Here is a 22,828-nt window from a genome sequence, read left to right on the forward strand (position 1 = left end):
GATTAAATTTAACCAGCCAAATTTCACAGCCTGTCATTCAGACTGATTTAAAAGTTTAAACACCTTACCATTTAAGAAAGTGATGTATCTGTTAATAGTATCTTTGAAGGCTTTCTTCTCTCTCTCCCCATGTATGGATTGGTTAAGTGCTCCCCAATTTCCACATGCAGAAATAGCTGGTAAGAAAATATTTCCAAGCATATTCACAGCACCAGTGAGTATTCCATCAGTACCATCCAAGATGCCAAAGAATGCCTCCTGCAAATAGGCATACTGGTAAGTCAAACACGAATATTACTATAAAGATCAAGTAACTGTATGCTGGAAATCTAAAAAAAATGAAAAATTGCTGGAGATACTCAGCAGGTTAGGCAACATCTGTGGAAAGAGAAACAGTATTTCAGGTCAAAAGTCAGGCATTACTATTATCATAAAGTTATACAGCACAGAAACAGGCCCGTCGACCCACCTCATCCAGCCAACCAAGGTACCTTCCTGAGCTAGTCCCATTTGCCTGTATTTGGCTCACATCCCTCTAAACCTTTCCTATCCATTAACTTATCTTTTATAGGTTATAAATGTACCTCTACCACTACCACTTTCTCTGCCAGTCCATTCCATATCTCTGCATGAAAAACTTGCCCCTCAGGTCTCCTTTAAATCTTCCCCCTCTCACCTCACACCTATGCCCTCAAGTTTTAGAATGCCCAACTTTGGGAAAAAGACTGTGACCATCCATCTAATTTCTAGACAAATACTGTCTATGACCAGTGGTTGCATTCCTCTGTTTCTGACCTTGTCATTATACCCACAAAAAAGGAAAGACTATCCACACAGTAGAACATCTGACATTTCCTGAAACTGAAATATTCACCATAACACTGATGTTATCTTTAGTCAGGGCAAGTTCTGGGGCAGTAATGGATTGTAAGATATTCTGGAAAGAGTTTTCATTAAGTCAAAAATCCAGAGCAAATGGTTGGATACAGATTCCAATCTTAACCAATGTAAAATGTATTGCCATCGATGTTTCTTTCTGGGATCAGCCTAATTTAAATAGTCAGTGTGTAGCACAAATCTTAAGAGCACCAATGATTGGAACTTTGGGAAAAATCTGGAAGGTAAAGAATTTAAATCAGCTCAATATGCAAAATGAATTTACATTACAGTATTTTATGTAAAAATGCCCAGAAGGTCTAAATAAAAATTTCCTGAGCTATCCAGTGGACTCACTAAGGGTTCCTGCATGAATTAGCATCATATGGTATAGCAGCATAGTAGTTAAATTACTGGAAAAGCAGCAAGAGTTCAAATCCCAACAGGGCAGAAGGAAGTCTATTATAAATATCAAAGGAAATCTGGTATGACCTGTGAGGGAGGTTATTGGTGAAAACGCTGAGGTGCAAGATTAATTATCACTTGGAACAACAGGCTCTAATCACAGAGACACACGAGAGACTGCAGATGCTAGAAATCTGGAGCAACACACACAGACAGCCAATTGCACCCTCTCTAGCTGAATTGCTGCTGGGTCCGCTGTTTTCATGAAAACAATGCTAATGAAGGCCAACACTCCATATACTTTCTTAACAACCCTATCGACCTACGTGACAACGTTGAGGGATCTATGGACATGGACCCTAAGATCCCTCTGTTCCTCCACACTGCTAAGAGTCCTGCCATTAACCTTGTATTCTGCCTTCAAATTTGATCTCTGGAAGTGTATCATTTCACACTTATCCGGGTTAAACTCCATCTGCCACTTCTCAGCCCAGCTCTGCAAAAAAAAACGGAAAAAAAAGAAGGGGGTGAGAAGGGTGGGGGCGGGTGTGGTTACCGGAAGTTAGAGAAATCGATGTTGAGGCCATTGGGTTGGAGACTACCAAGGTGAAATATGAGGTGTTCCTCCTCCAACCTACGTCTGGCCTCAACGTGGCAGTAGAGGAGGCCATGAATAGACATGTCAGTATGGGAGTGGGATGTGGAATTGAAGTGGATGGCCACCAGGAGATCCTTACTTTTGTGGTGGATGGAACAAAGGTGCTTGACAAAGCAGTCACCCAATCTGCGTCGGGTCTCACCGATGTAGAGGAGGCTGCACCGGGAGCACCGGATGCAATAAATGACACCCTCAGATTCACAGGTGAAGCACTGCCTCACCTGGAAGGACTGTCTAGGGCCCTGAATGGTGGTGAGGGAAGTGGTGTAGGGGCAGGTGTAGCACTTAGTTCGGTTGCAGGGATAAGTGCTGAGTGGGTCATCTGCGGGGAGAGACAAGGGAGTTACAGGGAAAGTGACCTCTACAGAAAGTAGGGGGGGGGGGGGGGTGGAAGATGTGCCTAGTGGAGGGATCCCGTTGGAGGTGCCAGAAGTTGCAGAGAACGGATGCGGAGGCTCATGGGGTGGTAGGTGAGGACAAGGGGAATCCACTCTCTATTATGTCGGGGGGGGGGGGGAAATGAGGTGAGGGCAGACATGCGGGAAATGGAGGAGATCTAGGTGAGGGCTACATTGATGGTGGTGGAAGAGAAACCCTGTTTACTGAAGAAGGAGGACATCTTGGATGTCCTGGAGTGGAATGCCTCATCATGGGAACAGATGCAGCAGAGGTGGAGGAACTGGGAGAAGGGCATGGCATCCTTGCAAGTGACTAGGGTGATTGGGTGGGAAGAGGTCTAGTCAAGGTAACTGTGGGAGTCAGTAGGTTTGTAAAAGATGTCAATGGTTAATCTGTCTTTAGAGATGGAGACAAAGAGATCCAGAAAGGGGAGAGAGGTGTCAGAGATGGACCATATAAATTTAAGGGCAGGGTGAAAGTTCGAGGCAAAGTTGATGAAATTGATGAGCTCAGCATGCGTTCAGGAAGCAGCCCCAATGCAGTCGTCAATGTAGCAGAGAACGAGTTGGGGAGCATTACCAGTGTAGGCTTGGAATATGGACTGTTCCAAGTAGCTGACGAAAAGGCAGACATAGCTGGGGCCCATGTTAATGCCCATGACTACACCTTTTGTTTGGAGTAAGTGGGAGGAGTCGAAAGAGAAGTTATTGACGGAATTGTCAATATTTCAGGTCGAAATCCTCTATAACCACCTTCTATAATATTCTATGCCCCAGCTAATGAAGGCAAATATCCCAACTGCCTTTTTCAACACCCTATCCACCTGTGCTGCCACCTTCAGAGATCTTTTAACAGTACACCCGTCCTTCAGTGCTTCCTAGGGTCCTTTCGTTCATTGTATACGCCTTATCGTAATCAGTCCTCCCAAAGTGCATCACTTCACACTTAACAGGATTAAATTCCATTTGCTATTGCTCAACCCTTCTTACCAACTGATCATTTTCATCTGGTAGCCTACAAGAAACAGAGAAAATTAGCATTGAGGTACAGTGGGTAATCAGGAAGACAATTGGCATATGGCCCTTTATTGTTGAGGGGATGGGGTACTAAAATAAGGAGGTTCTGCTACAACTAGAAAGAACATTGGTGAGACCACATCTGGAGTACTGCCTTGGGAGCAGTGAGGAGTGGTTTCACCATATTGATTCCAGGGATGAAAGGGCTACCTTATGAGGAAACATAGAGTAGATTAGGCTTTTGGTCCAGAGTTTAGAAGAATGTGAAGTAATCTAATAGCTACAGATCCTGAGGTGGCTTGACAGTGTGAAAGCAATGAGAATACGTCCCCTAGTGTGGGGCTCTGGAACCAACGGACATAGTCTCAAAATAAAATTTAAGACTATCAGGAGGAATTTCTTTTCTGAAAGAAATCTTTAAATTCGCTACTCTAGAGAATTGTGGATACTGAATTTATTCAACAGTGAGTTAACTTTCTGGATTTCAGATGAATTCAAATTGAGGGTATCAGGCAGGAAAGGGGAATTGAGGTGCCCTTTTCAGTCTGCCATTCAGAAAAAGCAAATTAGCTATGCTCTTACTGAATGGCAGATTGAACAGGCTACATGGCCTACTCCTACTCCTGATTCTCATGTTCGTATTTATTTCCCTTACAGTTCTTGGAATAGTTCATTTCTTACTTACAATGTCATTTACATTGTTAGGGTAATTAAGTAAAATAGCTTTTAGACTATTTCAAAGCAGATCTTATGAGGTGTTTGATCACAAGCACAAAATCAATTACTACTTGTTACTAAACAAATAACAAGTGCAATTAAGGAAATACCAAAGTGCTCTAGGCATGCAGAAAGGCATGTTTGCATGATTGACCGCACAAAAACACATTAGCAAGAAGTTTGGTCCAAGTGCATAGTTGGGGAAAACAATAGCCCTTTAGTGTCTTTCAGGCCATGAGCTGCTAATGCTTGATATGGGGTAATTTTTTTTGTACTAAACAGATAATGTCTAAAGCTAGAGCCAAGTACAGAACAACCTAGATTTCCCAGAACAATAAGCTAATATAATGATCAAAATGGTTACTACTACTACTAATAAAAATGATCATTTCATACCTCTTGTATATTTCTTTCTGTGATAGGAATATAATTTTGGTACCGCACAAAGAACAAGCACAGACCGCCAAGGCATACTTCCGATACTTTTCCCAGAAATAATCGCATCATTTTCGTCCCTTTAGCAACTCCAGCAATAATTCGTCCACTTTCTAAAAATAATTAATTTGTCAAAACATTATTCAGCTATCTGCTACTCACTCTTAGATATGTATATTTGTAGGATTGATTCTTCAATAAAGTAGTTTTCTCTAAAAATGCTACACTGTAAAGTTCAATCTCCCTTGTCAAGGAAATCAAAGTGGAATATCTGACTTGTCAAACCACTGTCCCGCACTTCCCTCTACTTAACTGACACGAGACTTCAGTAAATTTGATATAACAGGTTATGATTATCCTTCAAATAAAAACAGAAAATGTTGGAATGCACAACAGATCATGCAGCATCTGTGGAAAGAGAAACAGAGTTAATATTTCAGGTTCTGACCCTTCATCAGAACTGGAAAAAAGAGAAAACAAGTTAGTTTACAGAAGCAGAAAGAGTGGCTTGGTAGAAGGAGACAGAGGATGGTAGTGGAGGGCTGTTATTCAGACTATAGGCCTGTGACCAATGGTGTGCCACAGGGTTCGGTGCTGGGTCCACTGTTGTTTGTCATCTATATTAACGATTTGGATGACAATGTTGTTAACATGGTTAGCAAGTTTGCAGATGACACCAAAATTGGCGATGTAGTGGACAGTGAAGAAGGTTATCTAAGGTTACAACAGGATCTAGATGAACTGGGGGAGAGGGCCAAGGAATGACAGATGGATTTTAAAATCAGACCAGTGCAAATTATCTTATCTTATTTTAGTAAGTTAAACCAGGGCAGGACCTACACAGTAAATGGTAGCGTCCTGGAGAGTGTTATAGAACAGAGCAACCAAGAGGTCCACATACATCGTTCTCTGAAAGTGGTAACACAGATAGACAAGATAGTGAAGAAGGCATTTGGGATGCTTGCCTTCATTGGTCAGGGAACTGAGTATAGGAGTTGGGACATCATATTGCAAGTCATTGGTCAGACCACACTTGGAGATTTGTGCACAATTCTGGTCATCCAGCTATAAGAATAATGTTATTTAGCTAGAAAAGGTGCAGAAAAGATTCATGAGGATGTTACTGGAATGGGAGGGCTTGAGTTATAAGGAGAGATTGGATAGGCTGGGACATTTTTCCCTGCAGCATAGGAAGCTAAGGAGTGACCTTACAGAGGTATATAAAATCATGAGAGGTGTAGATAAGGTGGATGGTCACAGTCTTTTTCCCAAGGTAGGAGAGTCTAAAACTAGAGGACATAGAGTTAAGGTGAGGGGAAAGATTTAGAGGGGACCTGGGAGGCAACTTTCCACACAGTGGCTGGTGGGTATATGGAATGAGCTGCCAGAGGAAGGTGTCGAGGCAGGTAAAATTACAATGTTTAAAAGGCATTTATACAGGTACATGGACAGAAAAGGTTTAAAGCGATATGGGCCAAACACAGCAAAATGTGACAAGCTCAGACAGACATTTTGGAAGGCATGAATATGTTGGGCTGAAGGGCTTGTTTCGGTGCTGTATGACTGTATAACTCTAAAGTGATGGAAGAATAACCACATAGAGGGTGGTGGTTATCTGGAACAAGATGTCAGAGGAGGTGGTAGAGGCAGGTACAATTACAATGTTTAAAAGGCATTTGGACAGGTACTTAGATAGGAAAGGCATAGAGGGATTCAGGCCTAATGCAGGCAAATGGGATTAGTGTTGATAGGCATCACAGTCAACATACACGAGGTGGGCCGAAATGTGGATCCATTACTGTGTTTTAAGCTTCTATGATTCTATGAATGGGTGGAACCAAGGAAATATATCTGAAAGGTGAGTTAGTGTGGTAGTTAAGAATCTGATTATGCTTCTTTGTCTGTGTAATGTGTTGCTAATAGCAAGTCTGTGAGACAAGTCCGGTAGGTTGTACTATACTAAGAGCATCAGAAACAAGGAGTCAAAAATCAATCAGGAATTCTAACATACACAGAAAGACAGATCAAATGATCTAAAATTATTTGTAACGTCTCTGAGCCAGTTTCTCATAACCTTTAATTCCACAACTTTTCAAAATTTTATCTGCCTCCAATGATAGTCTCCACAACCCTCCAGGTGAGATAATGCCAGAGATTCACCCCCCTCTATGAGAAGACATTCCTACATACTTCGACTTTCCAAGTAACCACCCCCTAGTGGTTATCTAAATATACAATATGTATTATCAACATCTAAATATACAATATGTATTATGTATGTTTATTAATATATGCACATTGTTATGGTAATTAAATAAAACAGTTTAGACGCTATTTCAAAACAGGTCATATGAAGTGTTTGCTCATTAGCAAAATTACAAAAACAATCAGAACAAACAAATGCAGTTAAGGAAATCCAAAGTGCTCCAGATATGCAGTAACAGAAGTATAAAGGTACCTTTACATAATTCATCATACAAAAACACCTCAACAAGAAATCTGGTCCAAGTCCATAGTTGGTGAAAGGAATAGCCCTTTAGTGTCTTTCTGGCCATGAGCCAGGAATGCTTGATATAGGGCAATATTGTAATTAATATTATTTATAATGTATATACATTTATAATATACATTATATTTGTACTTATTTATAATATAATGTATAATTCTGTCATGCCCTTTTAGGATCTTGTATGTTACAATAAGATCACCCCTCATTCTTTCAAAACTCCATGTACTATAGATCCAAATTCTTTAGCCTCTAATGACAGGACAATCCACTCATCTCAGGAATTCATCTGATGAATCTTTTTTGGACTACCTCCAATGCTAGTATTTCTCACTTTCATTATAGTCATCTGCGCATGCAATAAGAAACGCAAGTTGGAAAGAAAAAACAATTTTTTTTCCCACATAGATCCTCTGAGAGTGAATTTTATTCCATATCTCAACTTTTTGGGTAGTGATTTGTGAATTCTATGAGGGCAGATTTCCATTACCCAAACGGCCATACCACAGGGGTCGCCTGCATCGGAACTATAATTATAACAGGATAGTCCACGAATCCTAGCTCGATAGCATCACACACAATACAAATTTGAAAATGATAACATGGACAATGAGAAAATGTTTGACAATGTTTGTTATACTTGGTGTGTACTTGAAGAGAATAAACTTCCGCATTAACTTATCATACTTTTAATCTTTCTGATCTTAATCTTACTTTTACCTATTATCGGTGGATCTGCTTCTTCATAAAAGAATGCAAGTGCTTTACTGCCTCCTCTTGAAAAGAAATCATCGTATGGTTGTAACTGCCAACAGGAATTTGTAAATAATTAATATTTTACTTATGTTTTTTTCCGTGAGAAGATTTATTATGTCATGAAAATAAAAAGTGAACAAAACAGCAATAATGCATACTTCCCTGCCAATAAATTTTAAATGTTACATCTCTTCCAATCAATAATCTCCTGAATTCAAATCTGAAATGATTAACAATATTTAATAGGAGATTATTAAAACAAGGTTTGGGGATAATATGACTTAACAGGAGATTGCTTAATGGATAGAAAATTGAGAATAGGAATAAATGGCTCATTTTCAGTTTGGCACACTGTTAATAACTGCTGCAAGGTTCAGTGAAAGTATAAGCTATTTCTTAGGCAGAATTAAGGATGACTTGCTTCCACTCTAGTTTTGTGGGTTCCTGAAGAAGTCAATGTGGGAACTGCAGTCTCTTCCATAGGTAGGTGCCTGACAGGGGGGAAGGTGGGTAGTTTAATGAAGCAGTCTTCTCATCTCTGTAAGCTCTTAATGCAAGGTTCTTCATACCATTTGAAATGCTTCTTCACCACTTTGAGCAGAGGTCATGGATTCTCAAGAGTCAGTGGAAATATTGGTTTTTTTTAAGATTAAAAGACTTAAAAGTCTTAACCATAAGATAAAAGACTACACATAAAAGATTTATCCATAAGATAAGGATGCATGAAGTTGGGGTAAGGTATTAGCATGGATAGAGGATTGGTTAACCAACAGAAGGCAAAGAGTTGGGATACATGGGTGTTTCTCTGGTTGGCAATCAGTGGTGAGCAGAGTGCCACAGGTGTCGGTGCTGGGCCTGCAACTGTTCACAATATACATTAACAATTTGGAAGAGGGGACCGAGTGTAGCGCATCTAAGTTTGCTCATGACACTAAGTGGAAAAGCAAATTGTACAGAGGATGTGGAGCGTCTGCAGAGACACAGATAGGTTAATGAGTGAGCAAGGGTCTGGAATATATGCAGGTCCATAAGGATGTGGAAGGATGGGTTAATAAGTTTGCTGATGACACAAAGGTTGATGGTGTTGTAGTTAGTGTAGAAGGTTGCTGTAGGTTACAACAGGACATTGATAGGATGCAGAGCTGGGCTGAGAAGTGGCAGATGGAGTTCAACCCCGAAAAGTATGAAGTGATACGCTTTGGAAGATTGAATTTGAAGGCAGAATACAAGGTTAATGGCAGGACTCTTAGCAGTATAGAGGATCAGTGGGATCTTGGGCTCCACACCCATAGATCCCTCAAGGTTACCACACAGGTCGATAGGGTTGTTAAGAAGGCATATGCTGTGTTGGCCTTCATTAGTTGGGGTATTGAGTTCAAGAGCTGCCAGGTAATGTTGTAGCTCTATAAAACTCTGGTTAGAGCACACTTGGAGTATTGTGTTCAGTTCTGGTCGCCTCATTATAGGAAGGATGTGGAAGCTTTAGAGAGGGTGCAGAGGAGATTTACCAGGATGCTGCCTGGATTGGAGAGCATAGGTTGAGTGAGGTAGGGCTTTTCTCTTTGGAGAGGAGGATGAGGGGTGACTTGATGGAGGTGTACAAGATAATAAGAGGCACAGACTGAGTGGGCAGTCAGAGACTTTTTCCCAGGGTGAAAATGGTTAACACGAGGGGGCATCATTTTAAGGTGACTGGAGGAAAGTATAAGGGGGGGGGGATGTCAAAGGTAAGTTTTTGTCTTACACAGAGAGTGGTGGGTGCGTGGAGCACACTGCCAGCAGAGGTTGTGGGGGCAGATACATTTAAGAGTCTCTTAGATAGCCATATGAATGATAGAAAAATGGAGGGCTATGTGGGAGGGAGGGAGGGAGGGAGGGAGGGATTAAATAGATCTTAGAGCAAGATAAAATGTCAGCACAACATCGTGGGCTGAAGGGCCTGTACTGTGCTGTCATGTTCTATGTTCTATGAGTCTAATTAGGTCTCAATGCTCAGAATATTGTTTGGGAGAGGACACCGATGTTGGTTCACTTCTCGTTCCAATAAAGGGCCTTTGTTTTCTATCTATTGTTACATCATTCACTGTATCTAGATTATGAAAATACATACAAAATTCAATCACCATTGGCTCTTGAGTGATAGGTTTGGGAATATTTTATTTCTTTTTTTTAAACAAAGGATGTGGATGTCACTGGCAATGCATATGTTTATTACCCATCTTTAACTACCCCTGAACTGAAAAAGCTGTTAAGAGTCAATCACACTGATATATCTGGAACAAAGAACACATAATATAGAATGTAGAACAGCACAGAGATAGATCCTGCTTAGCCCAGAATTCCTCCAGCAGATTGTTTGTTGCCAGCATCTGCAGTTTCTTGTCTCTCCAGCACAGGAACAGGCCCTTCGGGCCATGATGTAAATTGATAAGTTGGTTTATTATGTCACATGTACTGAGGTACAATGAAAATCTTTGTTTTGCATGCCATCCATACTGATCATTTCATTACAACAGTTTGGTAGTTGAGGTAGTAAAAGGGAAAGCAATAACGAAATGCAGAATAAAGTGTTACAGTTACAGAGAAAGGGCAGTGCAGGCAAACAATAAGGTGCAAGGGCCATAACGAGGTAGAGTGTGAGGTCAAGAGTCCGTCTTATTGTACTAGGTAACAGTTCAATAGTCTTATAACAGCAGGATAGAAGCTGTCCTTGAGCCTGGTGAGCTTTTGTGTCTTCTGCCCACTGGGAGTGGGGAGAAAAGAAAATGTCTGGAGTGTGTGGGGTCTTTGATTACGTTGACTGCTTTACCAAGGCAGCAAGAAGTGTTGACAGAGTCCATGGAGGGGAGACCAGTTTTCATGATGTACTGTGCTGTGTCCACAACTCTCTGCGGTTTCTTGCGGTCTCGGGCACAGCAGTTGCCATACAAAGCCGTGAAGCATCCAGATAGGATGCTTTCTGTGGTTCATCAATAAAAATTGGTGAGGGTCATACAGGACATGCCAAATTTCTTTAGCCTCCTGTGGAAGTAGAGGCGCTGGTGCACTTTTTTGGCCATGGAGTCTGCATGGTTGGATCAGGACAGGCTATTGGTAATGTTCACCTTTAGGAACCTGAAGCTCTCAACCTCAGCTCTGTTGATAACAACAGGAGCATGTGGATCACTTCCCTTCCTGTAGTCAATGACCAGCTCTTTTGTTTTGCAGACATTGAGGGAAAGATTGTTGTCATGGCAGCATGCCACTCAGCTCTCTATCTCCTTCCTGTACTCTGACTCATCGTTATTTGAGATTTGGCCCACTACGGGGCTGTCATCTGCAAACTTGTAGATGGAGTTAGAGCAGAATCTGGCCATGCAGTCGTGAGTATATAGGGAGTAGAGAAGGGGGCTGAGGATACAGCCTTGTGGGGCACCACTGTTGACGATAATCGTGGCAGTGGTGTTGCTGCCTATCCTTACTGATTGTGGTCTGTTGGTCAGGATTTCAAGGATTCAGCTGCAAAGGGAGGTGTTGAGACCATGGTCTAGGAGTTTGAAGATGAGTTTGCTTAAAATTATATTATTCAAGGCGGAGCTGTAGCCAATAAACAATAGTCTAACATAGGTGCCTTTACTGTCCAGATGTTCCAGAGATGAGGGTAGGGTCAGGGAAATCCGCTGTGGACCTGTTTTGGTGATAGGTGAATTGCAGTGTGTTGATTTTGTCTGGGAGGCTGGAGTTAATGTGTGCTATGACCAGCCTCTTGAAGCACTTCATGATGGTGGATGTCAAAGCCACCAGGTGGTAGTCATTAAGGAACATTATTTTGTTTAGGTACCAGGATGATAGTGGTCTTAACCAGATGCGGACCTCAGATTGAAGTAGGGGGAGGTTAAAAATGTCTGCAAATACCCCTGCCAGCTCATCTGTGCGGGATCTAAGAGCATGGCCGAGCACTCCATCCAGGCCAGATGCTTTCCTCAGACACGATGTCTGAGACGACCATGGTGCCAAATTAAACTAATCCCATCTGCCTGCTCATGATCCCTATCCCTCCATTTCCTGCATGCCTATCTAAATGCCTCTCAAATGTCACTGTCATAACTGCTTCAAGTTTAAGTTTATTGTCATGGGAATACATACCCAAGGTATAAATGCCATGAAAATTTGCTTTCTGCAGCAGCAACACAATATATCACAGTGCATTCCAGGCACCTACCTGTGTTGCCTGGCAGATTGCCCTTAAACATTCCCCCTTCCACCTTAAAGTTATGCCCTCTAGTATTTGACATTTCTATCCTTGGAAAAAGACTATCTACCTTATCTACAGCTCTCATAATTTTATAAATTTCTATCAGGTCTCCCCTCAGCCTCTGACACTCCAGTGAAAACAATACAAGTTTGTCCAACCTCTCCTTATGGTTAATATTTTCTAATCCAGGCAACATCCTGGTGAACCATTTCTGCACCCTCTCCAAAGCTTGTAATGCAGTAACCAGAACTGCACACAATACTCCAAAGGAGACCAGAACTGCACACAATACTCCAAAGGAGACCTAACCAAAGTTTTATACAGACTCAATGTCTTCCCAACTTTTATACTCAATGCCCTGACTGATGAAGGCAAGCATGCTGTACTCCTTTTCCATCCCACCTACTTGTGTTGCCACTTTCAGGGTGCTATGGACTTGCATCCCAAGATCCCTTGGTATATCAGTGCACCTAAGGATCCTGCGATTTATTGTATACTTTCCCCTTACATTTGACATGCAAAGTGTAACACCTCACACTTGTCTGGATTAAATTCTATTTGACATTTCTCTGCCCATATATCCAACTGATCTACATCCAGTGGTATCCTTTGACAACCTTCCTCATTAGCTCTACCAATTACCTCCACAAATTTTTATATTGTCTTCAAACTTACTAATCATCCCATCTATATTTTCATGGAAATTATTTGTGTATATCACAAAAACTGGAGGTTCCTGCAGAAAACCACTGATCACAGACCTCCAGTCAGAGAAATACCCCTCCATCACTACCCTGTCTTCAATAGCTAAGCCAATTTTGAATCCAGTCCACCAAGTCTCCATGGATCCCACGTGTCAATCTTCTGGATCAGCCTACCATGAGTAACCTTGTTAAATGCCTTACTGAAGAACAGGTATACAACATCCACGACCCTAGCTTCGTCAATCATCTTCCTCACCTCCTCAAATAATTCAATCAAATTTGTAAGATGTGACCTGCCCCACACAAAGCCATGATGACTACCCCTGATTAGCCCATGCTTTTCCAAATGCATGTAAGTCCTACCCCTTAGAATCTCTTCCAGTAGCTTCACTACTTCTGATGTAAGGCTCATCGTCCTATAACTTGCTGGATTATCCTTAACACCCTTCTTAAACAGAGGAACAACATTGGCTACTCTCCAGTGCTTTGGGACCTCGACTGTGGATAGAGAGGATACAAAGATCTGTCAAGGCCCTAGCAATCTCCTCTCTTGCCTCCCTCAATAACCTGGGAGAGATCCAATCGGGCCTATTTCTTGATAGCAACATGCCCTGGAATATTAGCAATACACTACATTAATCTCACTATTCTCCATGTGCTTCTCCTTGGTGAATACTGATGCAAAGTAGTCATTTAGTACCTCACCTACTTCCTCTAGCTCCAGGCATAAATTCCCTCCTTTGCCCGAGTAGTCCTAGCCTCTCCCTAGCTACCCTCTTGTTTATTATAGATGCATAAAATGCCTTGGGATTTTCCCTAATCCTGCTCACCAAGGATATTTCATATCCCCCTTTGGCCCTCCTGATTCCCTATTTGAGTTTCTTCCTGCTTCCTTTATATTTCTTATGGGCCCTATCTGATCTCAAACCTTACATACATCTCTCTTCACCCAAGGATCCCAAACCTTGCCATCCTTGTCTTTCTTCCTCACAGTAACATACTGGTTCTGAATTCTGATCAGCTGGTCTTTAAATGACTCCCACATGTCAGACAAAAACCTGGAGGAAATCAACAGGTCAGGCAGCAACTATGGAAGGAAATGGACAGTCAACATTTCAGGTTGAGACCCTTGATTTGGACTGAAAGATAGAGGAGAGATAGATGTATAAAAAGGTGGAGGGAAGGGGTGGAGCAAGAGCTGGCAAGCTATAGGTGGATCCAGGTGAAGAGAAGTGATAGGCAGATGGAGGAGGGGAGAGTGGGAAGAGCACCAGAAGCTGGGAGGTGATAGATGGAAGTGACAAAGATGATGGAATCTGATAGGACAGGAAGATGGAGCATGGAATCAAGGTGCGGAACACGTCAATTTCATTAACTTAGCTACAAACTTCCAACCGCCCTCAAATTCACTTATCCATCTCCAACAACTCTCTCCTCTTTCTTGATCTCTGTCTCCATCTCAGGACACAGATTATCCACCTCCATCTAGTACAAACCCACTGAGTCCCATAGCTACCTTGACAAGACATCCTCTCACCCTGTCACTTGTTAGGGCATCATTCCTTTTTGTCAGTTCCTCCATCTTCGCCTTCCGCTCCAGGACAACCAAGAGGTCCTTCTTTTTCAGGAAGCCCTCCCTCCCACTGTTATTGATGCAGCCCTCATTCACATCTCCTCTATTTCCCACAGTTCTGCACTTACCCCATCCCCCCCAAGACAGAACAGGGATACAGCTCCCCTGCTCCTCACCTATCAATCCACCAGCCTACGTATCAGATTGCTATTAAATCTTTCCACTCTCATCTTAAACCTATGCCCTCTTGTTCTTGATTCCTCCATGCTGGGGGAAAAATGTGTGCATTCACCCTATCTATGACCCTCATGATTTTATACATCACTCTAAGATCACCCCTCAGTCTCCTACACTCCAAGGAATATAGTCTTAGCCTGCTCAACCTCTCCCTATAACTCAGTCCCTTGAGTCCTGGCAACATTCTCATAAATCTATTTTGCACTCTTTCCAGCTTAATGGCATCTGTCCAATAGGAGGGTGACCAAAACTGAACAATACTCCAAGTGTGGCCTCATCAACATCTTGTACCACTGTAACGCAACATCCCTACTTCAATACCCAATGCCCTAAATGATGAAGGCCAGCCTGCCAAATGCCTTCTTCACCATCCTGTCTACCTGTGACGCCACTTTCAGTGAACTATGTACCTGTATTCCTAGGTCCTTCTGTTCCACAACACTCCCCAGGTCACTACCATTCACTATACAAGTCCTACCCTGGTTTGACTTCCTAAGATGCAAAACCTTGCATTTACGTGAATTAAACTCCATTTGCCATTCCTCAGTACACTTACCCAGCTGATCAACATCCCACTGTAATTCTTGATAACTTTCTTCACTGTCTACGACATCAATTATTTCAGTAAACTTACTAACCACGCCTTGTACATTCTCATCCAAATCACTGATACAGATGACAAACAACAATGGGCTCAGCACTGACCCCTAGGCACACCATTAGTCATGGGCCTCCAGTCTGAAAAACAACCTTCCACCATCACTCTTTGCTTCCTACCATCAAGACAATTCTGTATCCAGTTGGCAAATTCTTCCTGGATCCCATGTGATCTAACCTTCCAGGACAATTTACCATTCAGAGCCTCAAAGTCCTTGCTAAAGTCAATATGGACTACATCTACTGCCCTGCGCTCATCGACCTTCTTGGTTACTTCTTCAAAAGATTCAATCAAATTTGCGAGACATGATCTCCCATGCCCAAAGCCATGCTGACTATCCCTAATCAACTCCTGTCTTTCCAAATGTGTGTATATCTTATCCCTCAGAATCCCCTCCAATTACTTACCTACCCCAGATGTTCGGCTTACTGCTCCTAGGTTTTTCTTTGCAGCCCTCCTTAAATAAGGGCACCACATTAGCTACTCTCCAGTATTCCGGCATCCTACTCATCACGAATGATGATACTTATATCTCAGCAAGGGCTGCCATAATTTCTTCAAGCTTCCCACAGTGTTCTTCAAGAAACCCTCTTGCATGCACCCATTAAGTTATGTGGAAATTAAAGTCATCCACAACAACAGTCCTTTTACATCTTTCCAAAATTTCATAGTCAGCCTACATACCTGCCCCTTTATTTCCTGCTGTCTATTGGGAGGCCTGCAGTATAATTGCATAACAGTGACTGCACCTTTCTTAGTTCTGAGCTCTACCCATATTGCCTCAGTGGATAAGCCCTCAAGTATGTCCTTCCTGAAATGCCATTGTGACATTCTCCCTGATCAGTAATTCAATTCCCACACCTTGAGTACAAGAGTTGGATGTCATTTTACAAATATACAAGACATCAGTGAGATCACACAGAGTATTGTATGCAGTTCTGGTTCTATAGGAAGAATTTCATTAAGCTGGAAAGGGTGCAGAAAAGATTCACAAGGACGTTAATGGGACTAGAGGGCCTGAGTCATAAGCAGAGACTGGATAGGCTGAGATGTTTCTCCCTGGAGTGCAGGAGGCTGAGGGGTGACCTCATAGAGGTATATAAAATCATGAAAGGCATAGATAAGGTGAATAGCCACAGTCTTTTTCCCATAGTAGGGGTGTCTAGAACTAGAGGCATCGATTTAAGGTGAGAGGGGAAAAATTTAAGTAAACCTGGAGGTCTAGTGTAACATATATCCCAGACTAGGTAATGATAGCAGATTTTCTTTGCTTAAGGACATTAGTTAATTAGATATTATCTTTATGAGTTGATAGTTTCAGTTACTGAGATATTTATTTATCAAAATTCTAGATTAATGTATTTACTAAAATTTAAAATCCCAGCTGCCATGATGGGATTCAAACTCAAGTCTCTGAATCAATGCTACACAACCCTGCCGATTAGTCCAGTAAGTTAATAGTTTTCTGTCTGCAATATCAAAGAACATTGAATTGTCATGAAACACAAGGATGCCATTCGGTCAACGAGTCTCTGCCAGATCCAATTAGAACAACCCTTTCAAGTGTCCCATTCCACCACCTCTTTCCTGGAGCCCTGCAAACTGTTTTGCACCATAATTAGAATACTGAGAGAAGATTTATCTCCATATTATAAGAAACAATGTACAGGCAATAAAGGAAGGTGCAAAAACAATTAACGCACTTTTACAACAAAATATTCCATCTACTTCATCCTTGCCCATTCACTTAGCCACTCTAAATCTCCTTCAAGCCTTTCTGTATTCTCCACACAACCCATGCTGATACCCACATTTCTATCATTATCAGCAAACTTGTATATTACACCTGATGCCCTCATCTAAATCATTGATACAGATTGTAAACAGCTGAGACCCCATCATCACAGACTCAAAATGACCTGTTTATTCCTTGTCTTCATTTTCTGTTCATTAACACAGTCCTTAATCCACATCCCTGATCCCATATGCTCAAATTCAATTTAGTAATTTCCTGTGTGCCACCTTATCCAAACCTTTTCAAAGTCCAAAGGCACCAAATCCATTGGTTCCCCTCAGCTAGTTACAACCTTAATAAACACTAACGAAGTTGTTATACAGGATTGACCTTTCATAAATCCATAATTCTTCCCAATCATTATTATTTTCTAAGTGTCCTATTACCACTTCCCTAATAATAGTTTATAGCATTCTCCATATTTTTGACATATAGGTAACTGAATTGCAGTTCATTGTTTTCTTTCTCCTTCCTCAAATAGTGGGGTTACATTTGCTACCTTCTAATCTGTGGAAACTATTCAAGAATCTGTAGAATTTTTAAAAATGGAAACCAGTGCATCCATTATCTGTACAGACACCTCCTTCAACACCCTGTTGAACAGGCTTTCAGGTCCTGTTATTATCTCTACTAATATTATTTTTTTCAGCTTCTCATTTGCTGTAGTCCTTCATCATCGTCCAGGTTTTCTGTGTCTTTTCTCATGAAGACAGATATATTTGTTTCTCTACCATTTCTTTATTCCTCAATATAATTACACCAGTAGGGGACCACATGATCTTTTCTTTTATACAGCCTATTTTTTGCCAGTTTATTACCTTTTCCTGATCAACCTCTTGGTCGTCCTTTGTAAAATCTGAAATTTTCTCAATCCTAAGGCTCACTGCTCTTTATGGCAACATTTTAAACCTTTTCCTTTGATTTAGTACCATCTTTAACTTCTCTTATTTGCCACAGTGAGAGTGAGACCGAGACCTCAACTACTTATAGCAGGAACCTCTGGAGACTTGAAATATGCTATCAACATTATCACCACAAAATCACTCAAATTCACTAGAAGATAAGATAACCAATGTTAGTTCCTCTCCTGGGCCAACATCCTGAACACTGTGGCCCAAATCATTCGCATATCGCAGACCAGTCTCCTGAAAGAGGCATTCCACTCTGAACTCTGCTACAAGAAGAGATACCAGGTGGACAAAGAAAAAGACTCAAGGATGTGCTCAAAGCCTCCTTAAAAAAAATGCAACATTCTCAATGACTCTTGGGAAGCCCTAGCCCATAGCCATTCAAAAGTGGAGGAACATTTGCAACAGTATTAAGGACCTTGGGTTCATGCATCAGGAATAGGCGGAAGGCAGAAGTAACACACCATCTCACAAACTATCCAGCCCCCTTCCCCATAAGGGACCCACTGCCCCTGTGGATGAGTCTGTGATTCCCACATTGGCTATATCAATCACCTCCGAACTCACAAAAACCAAGTGGAAGCAATTCATTCTCAATCCTGAGGGAATGCCTAAGAACAGCAAGCAGAGAAAAAAAAACTTTTAAGCTAGTTTCTTGATCTATCAGACAATTCACACCGCAAACTTTTGTTGCTTTCTTAATTTAGATTCAAGCCCCTGGTTCAAATTGAGTAGTGTTTTGGGTTGTTTTCTCTGAAGCATCGGAAGCTAAGGGGAAGCCCTAGATTCATCAAGTCACAGATGAAAACAGCATGGATACAGGCCCTTCAGCCCAACGAGTCCATGCCGGCCATGGTGCCTACCCATCTAGCCCCAATTTCCTGCGTTTGGCCCATCTGTCTCTAAGCCCCGCCCCTGCATGTACCTATCCAAGTGCTTCTTAAATTATACTATTGTACCTGCCTCAACCACTTCCTCTGGCAGCTCGTTCCATATACTCACTACCCCCTGCATGAAAAAGTTGCTCCTCAAGTCCCTTTTAAATCTCTCCCTCTCACCCTAAGTCTATGCCCCCTAGTTTTAGACTCCCCAATCCTACCCATCCACCTTATATATGCCCCTCATGATCTTATAAACCCTCTATAAGATCACCCCTCATTCTCTTACACTCCAAGGAATAAAGACCTAGCCTGGCTAAACTCTCCCTATAACTCAGGCCCTCTCATCTTGACAACATTCTCATAAATCTTTTCTGCATTCTTTCCAGTTTAAACACATCTTTCCAATAACAGAGTGACCAAAACTGTACACAGTACTCCAAGTGCAGCCTCAACAATGACTTATAAAACTGCACTATAATGTCCCAACTCCTATAGTCAATGCCCTGACTGATGAAGGCCACCATGCTAAACACCTTTTTCACCACCGTCTACATGTGACGCTGCTCTGAACAAACTATGTACTTATACTCCTTGGACTTATTGACCTTAATGCATTGTAAGGCTACAAATACCTCCTCCCTGGTAATACAAATATTCTCCAAAACATCTCCTTATCTCTTAAGCAACCATGATTTTCTCCTCAGTAAACACTGAGGAGAAATATTCGTTAAAAATCCCACCTATTTCCTGTGACTCAAGACATAGGAGGCCCTGCTGATCTCTAAAGGGACGTACCCTCCCCCTTGCCACCCTTTTTCTTTTAATATTTCTAGAGAACCTCTTGGGATTTTCCTTAACCTTACCTGCCAGATCCACCTCATACCTTCTCTTTGCCCTCCTGATTTCCCCCTTAAGAGTATTCTTAATCTTTTTATAGTCATCAAGGGATTCAATCATCCCCGACCTCCTAAACACAATGTATACTTGCTTCTTTTTCTTGACCAGAGCCTCAATATCTCTCATCAGCCAAGGTTCCCTGAACTTGCCAGGTTTACCCTTCACCCTAACAGGAACATGCTGCTCCTGGACTCTCAATATCACACTCTTAAAAGCCTCCCACTTGCCATTCATTCCTTTCCCTTCAAATAGCTCACCCAAAACTTAGCCCTGCTCCAGTTTAGGACCCTAACCTGTGAACCTGTCCTATCCTTTTCCATCACTATCTTAAAACTAATCGAATTATGAGCCAGTGCTCCATGATGGCCACTTCAGTTACCTGCCCTACCTCATTCCTTAAGAGAAGGTCCAGTATTGCACCCTCCTGAGTAGGGTTCTCTATAATATTGACTCAGGAAACTTTCCTGGACATGTTTCACAAATTCCAACCCATCCAAGCCCTTAACACTCTGGGTAGTCCAGTCAATTCCACAAAAATTAAAATCTCCCACTAATACCACCCTATTATTCTTACAACTCTTGAGAATTTCTCTACACACCTGCTCCTCAAGTTCCTGCTGACTATCAGGGGGTCTATAATACAGCCCCACTAAAGTGACCCTCCCCTTCGTGTTTCTAAGTTCTACTCATTTGGCCTCACTGGACGATCCCCCAAGAATGTCATCTCTAAGTACTGCTGTTACGTCCTCCCTTATCAAAAGGGCAACACCCCTTCCTCACTTACCTGCACCTCTGTCACTTCTGTGGCATCTGTATCCTGGAATAACATCCCAGTTGTCAGAGCCAATCCATGCTCTGAGTTCATCCGCCTTACCTGTTAAAACCCCGTGCATTGAGATAAATGCAGTTTAACTGGGTGTTCCTTTCCCTGCCTTTACTTGCCCCTGGCTATTCTGATTACTAAACTTGCTCTCACTGGCTCCTGCTTTATCCCATGACTTGCTCCTGCTCAAAGTCCCACCCCCCTGCCAATCTAGTTTAAACATGATAGAAGTTTATAAAATTATGAGAAGCATAGATAGGATAGACAGTCAGAATCTTTCTCCCAGGGTAGAAAAGTCAAATACAAAAAGACATGCACTTTAGGTGAGAGGGGGAAAGTTTAAAAGAAATATGTGATGCAAATATTTTTTGCACAGGGTGGTAGGTGCCTGCAACAGTCTGCCAGACGCAGTGGTGGAAGCAAATGATAGGGATGTTTAAGAGGTTTTTCGATAAGACACATGAATATGCATGGAATGGAGGAATATGGATCATGTCCAGGCAGAAGAGAATTAGTTTGTTTGGCACAGGCATTGTAGGCCAAAGGGTCTGTTCCTGTACTGTACTGTTCTATACTCCATATGAGACAATGACTCTAAGTATAGAAAGTATGTGATCCTTGGTTTAGTATTAAGACTTTTTTTTTAAATTGTATTAATGAGCTGGATCTGGATTACAAGAAATACATGGGCTTCAAGGCCAGCAAGGACTTTCATTTAAAATTCTCATTCTTCATTTTATTTCACTCTTTATGATACCTTCAATCACTTCCAAGACCCTTGATTCTGGCTTCTTGTACCATTAACTTTTACCTTCCCACAACAGCCAACAGTAATTTCAATTGTTTTTATCCTAAAGTCTGGGATTTCCTTTCTAAGTTATTTTTACCTTCTTCTACTTGTGTGAAGAGTTTCCAATAGTGTATAAAGCAGTGCTGAGCAGTGGGCTGGTAAAGTTGCTTCCATACTTTTATCTCATGTAACTCAAAAGCTTGAATCCAACTATAAATCCAAAATTTTGGTCTCTTGTTCTAGTATCTTTATCTGGACCAGTTTGAAATTTTGTTTCACAACTCTTCTGTGAAATATCCTGGGCCACTTTGCCACCTTGAAAGTGTTCTAGTCATTGTTGACTCCAAATTTGTTAGCCCTCAGGTTGTAAACAGAAACATAAGCAATCTGGTAGATAGTTTGATATTTAGGTAACTTCAATCCCTAAAAATTCTGGACCACTTTGAGATATGCAAATATATTTTTGTGACATCTTTCATTTGCAGAAGTTGTTTCTGTTGATGGATCAGACATCAATGTGATTAAATCCTGTCTGCTCATACAGAGGATCAAAAAGGTATCTGCTCAAAAATACACCAACTTACCATTTATCAAGACCAGAAAAACTTCCAGTACTATATAGAACATTGAACATTACAGCACAGTACAGGCCCTTCGGCCCATGGTGTTGTACCGACATTTTTATCCTGCTCTAAGATCTAACCCCTCCTTCCCTCATAGCCCTCCATTTTCCTTTCATTTTTGTGGCTATCTAAGTCTCTTAAATGTCCCTAACGTATCTGCCCCAACAACCTCTGCCGGCAGTGCATTCCATGCACCCACAACGCTCTGTGTAAAAAAAACTTGCCTCTGACATCCCCCTTATACCTGCCTCCAATCACCTTAAAATTATGCCCCCTCGTGAGCTATTTTCACCCTGGGAAAAAGTCTCTGACTGTCCACTCAATCTACGCCTCTCATCATCTTGTACACCTCTATCAAGTCACCTCTCATCCTTCTTCAATCCAAAGGGAAAAGCCCTAGCTCGCTCAACCTATCCCCATAAGACACGTCTCCAATCCAGGCAGCATCCTGGTAAATCTCCTCTGCACCCTCTCTAAAGCTTTCACATCCTTCCTATAATGAGGCGACCAGAACTGAACACAATACTCCAAGTGTGCTCTAACTAGAGTTTTATAGAGCTGCAACATTACCTGGCAGCTCTTGAACTCAATACCCCAACTAATGAAGGCCAACACACCGTACAACCCTATCAACCTGTGCGGCAACCTTGAGGGATCTATGGACGTGGACATGGACATGGACAAGGAACGTATATAAATAGTTAATATTTCAGAATGACTCTGGCAATTAGGTTCTACTCATCTGGTTACCTTGAGATAATCTTTTCAGCCAAACAAAGCACATCCATTTTGAGAATAAACCTATTACTGATGATCAAGAGATTTATATGGAAGTACACCACACTGAATAGATAATAGAGCAGAGCAGTAATTTGTTGAAATGGAACCTCAATTTTTTTTTCTGAGGGTGAAAGGGAAATGAGAAAATTGGAAGAAA

The 22,828-nt window shown here is 41.7% G+C and overlaps 1 protein-coding gene across 1 annotated transcript in view; it reads right to left on the reverse strand.

The window, feature by feature from the left end:
• The window catches only part of LOC127575526 (dynein axonemal heavy chain 8-like), a 443,415-nt gene that overhangs the window by 419,117 nt on the left and 1,470 nt on the right, over positions 1-22,828 (reverse strand). Inside the window, 3 exon segments of the mRNA XM_052025459.1 lie at positions 69-258; positions 4,468-4,619; positions 7,733-7,817. Of these exon segments, the coding sequence (XP_051881419.1) occupies positions 69-258; positions 4,468-4,619; positions 7,733-7,817 (427 nt within the window).

The sequence above is a fragment of the Pristis pectinata genome, chromosome 10, assembly GCF_009764475.1.
Source record: "Pristis pectinata isolate sPriPec2 chromosome 10, sPriPec2.1.pri, whole genome shotgun sequence".
NCBI lineage: Eukaryota > Metazoa > Chordata > Chondrichthyes > Rhinopristiformes > Pristidae > Pristis > Pristis pectinata.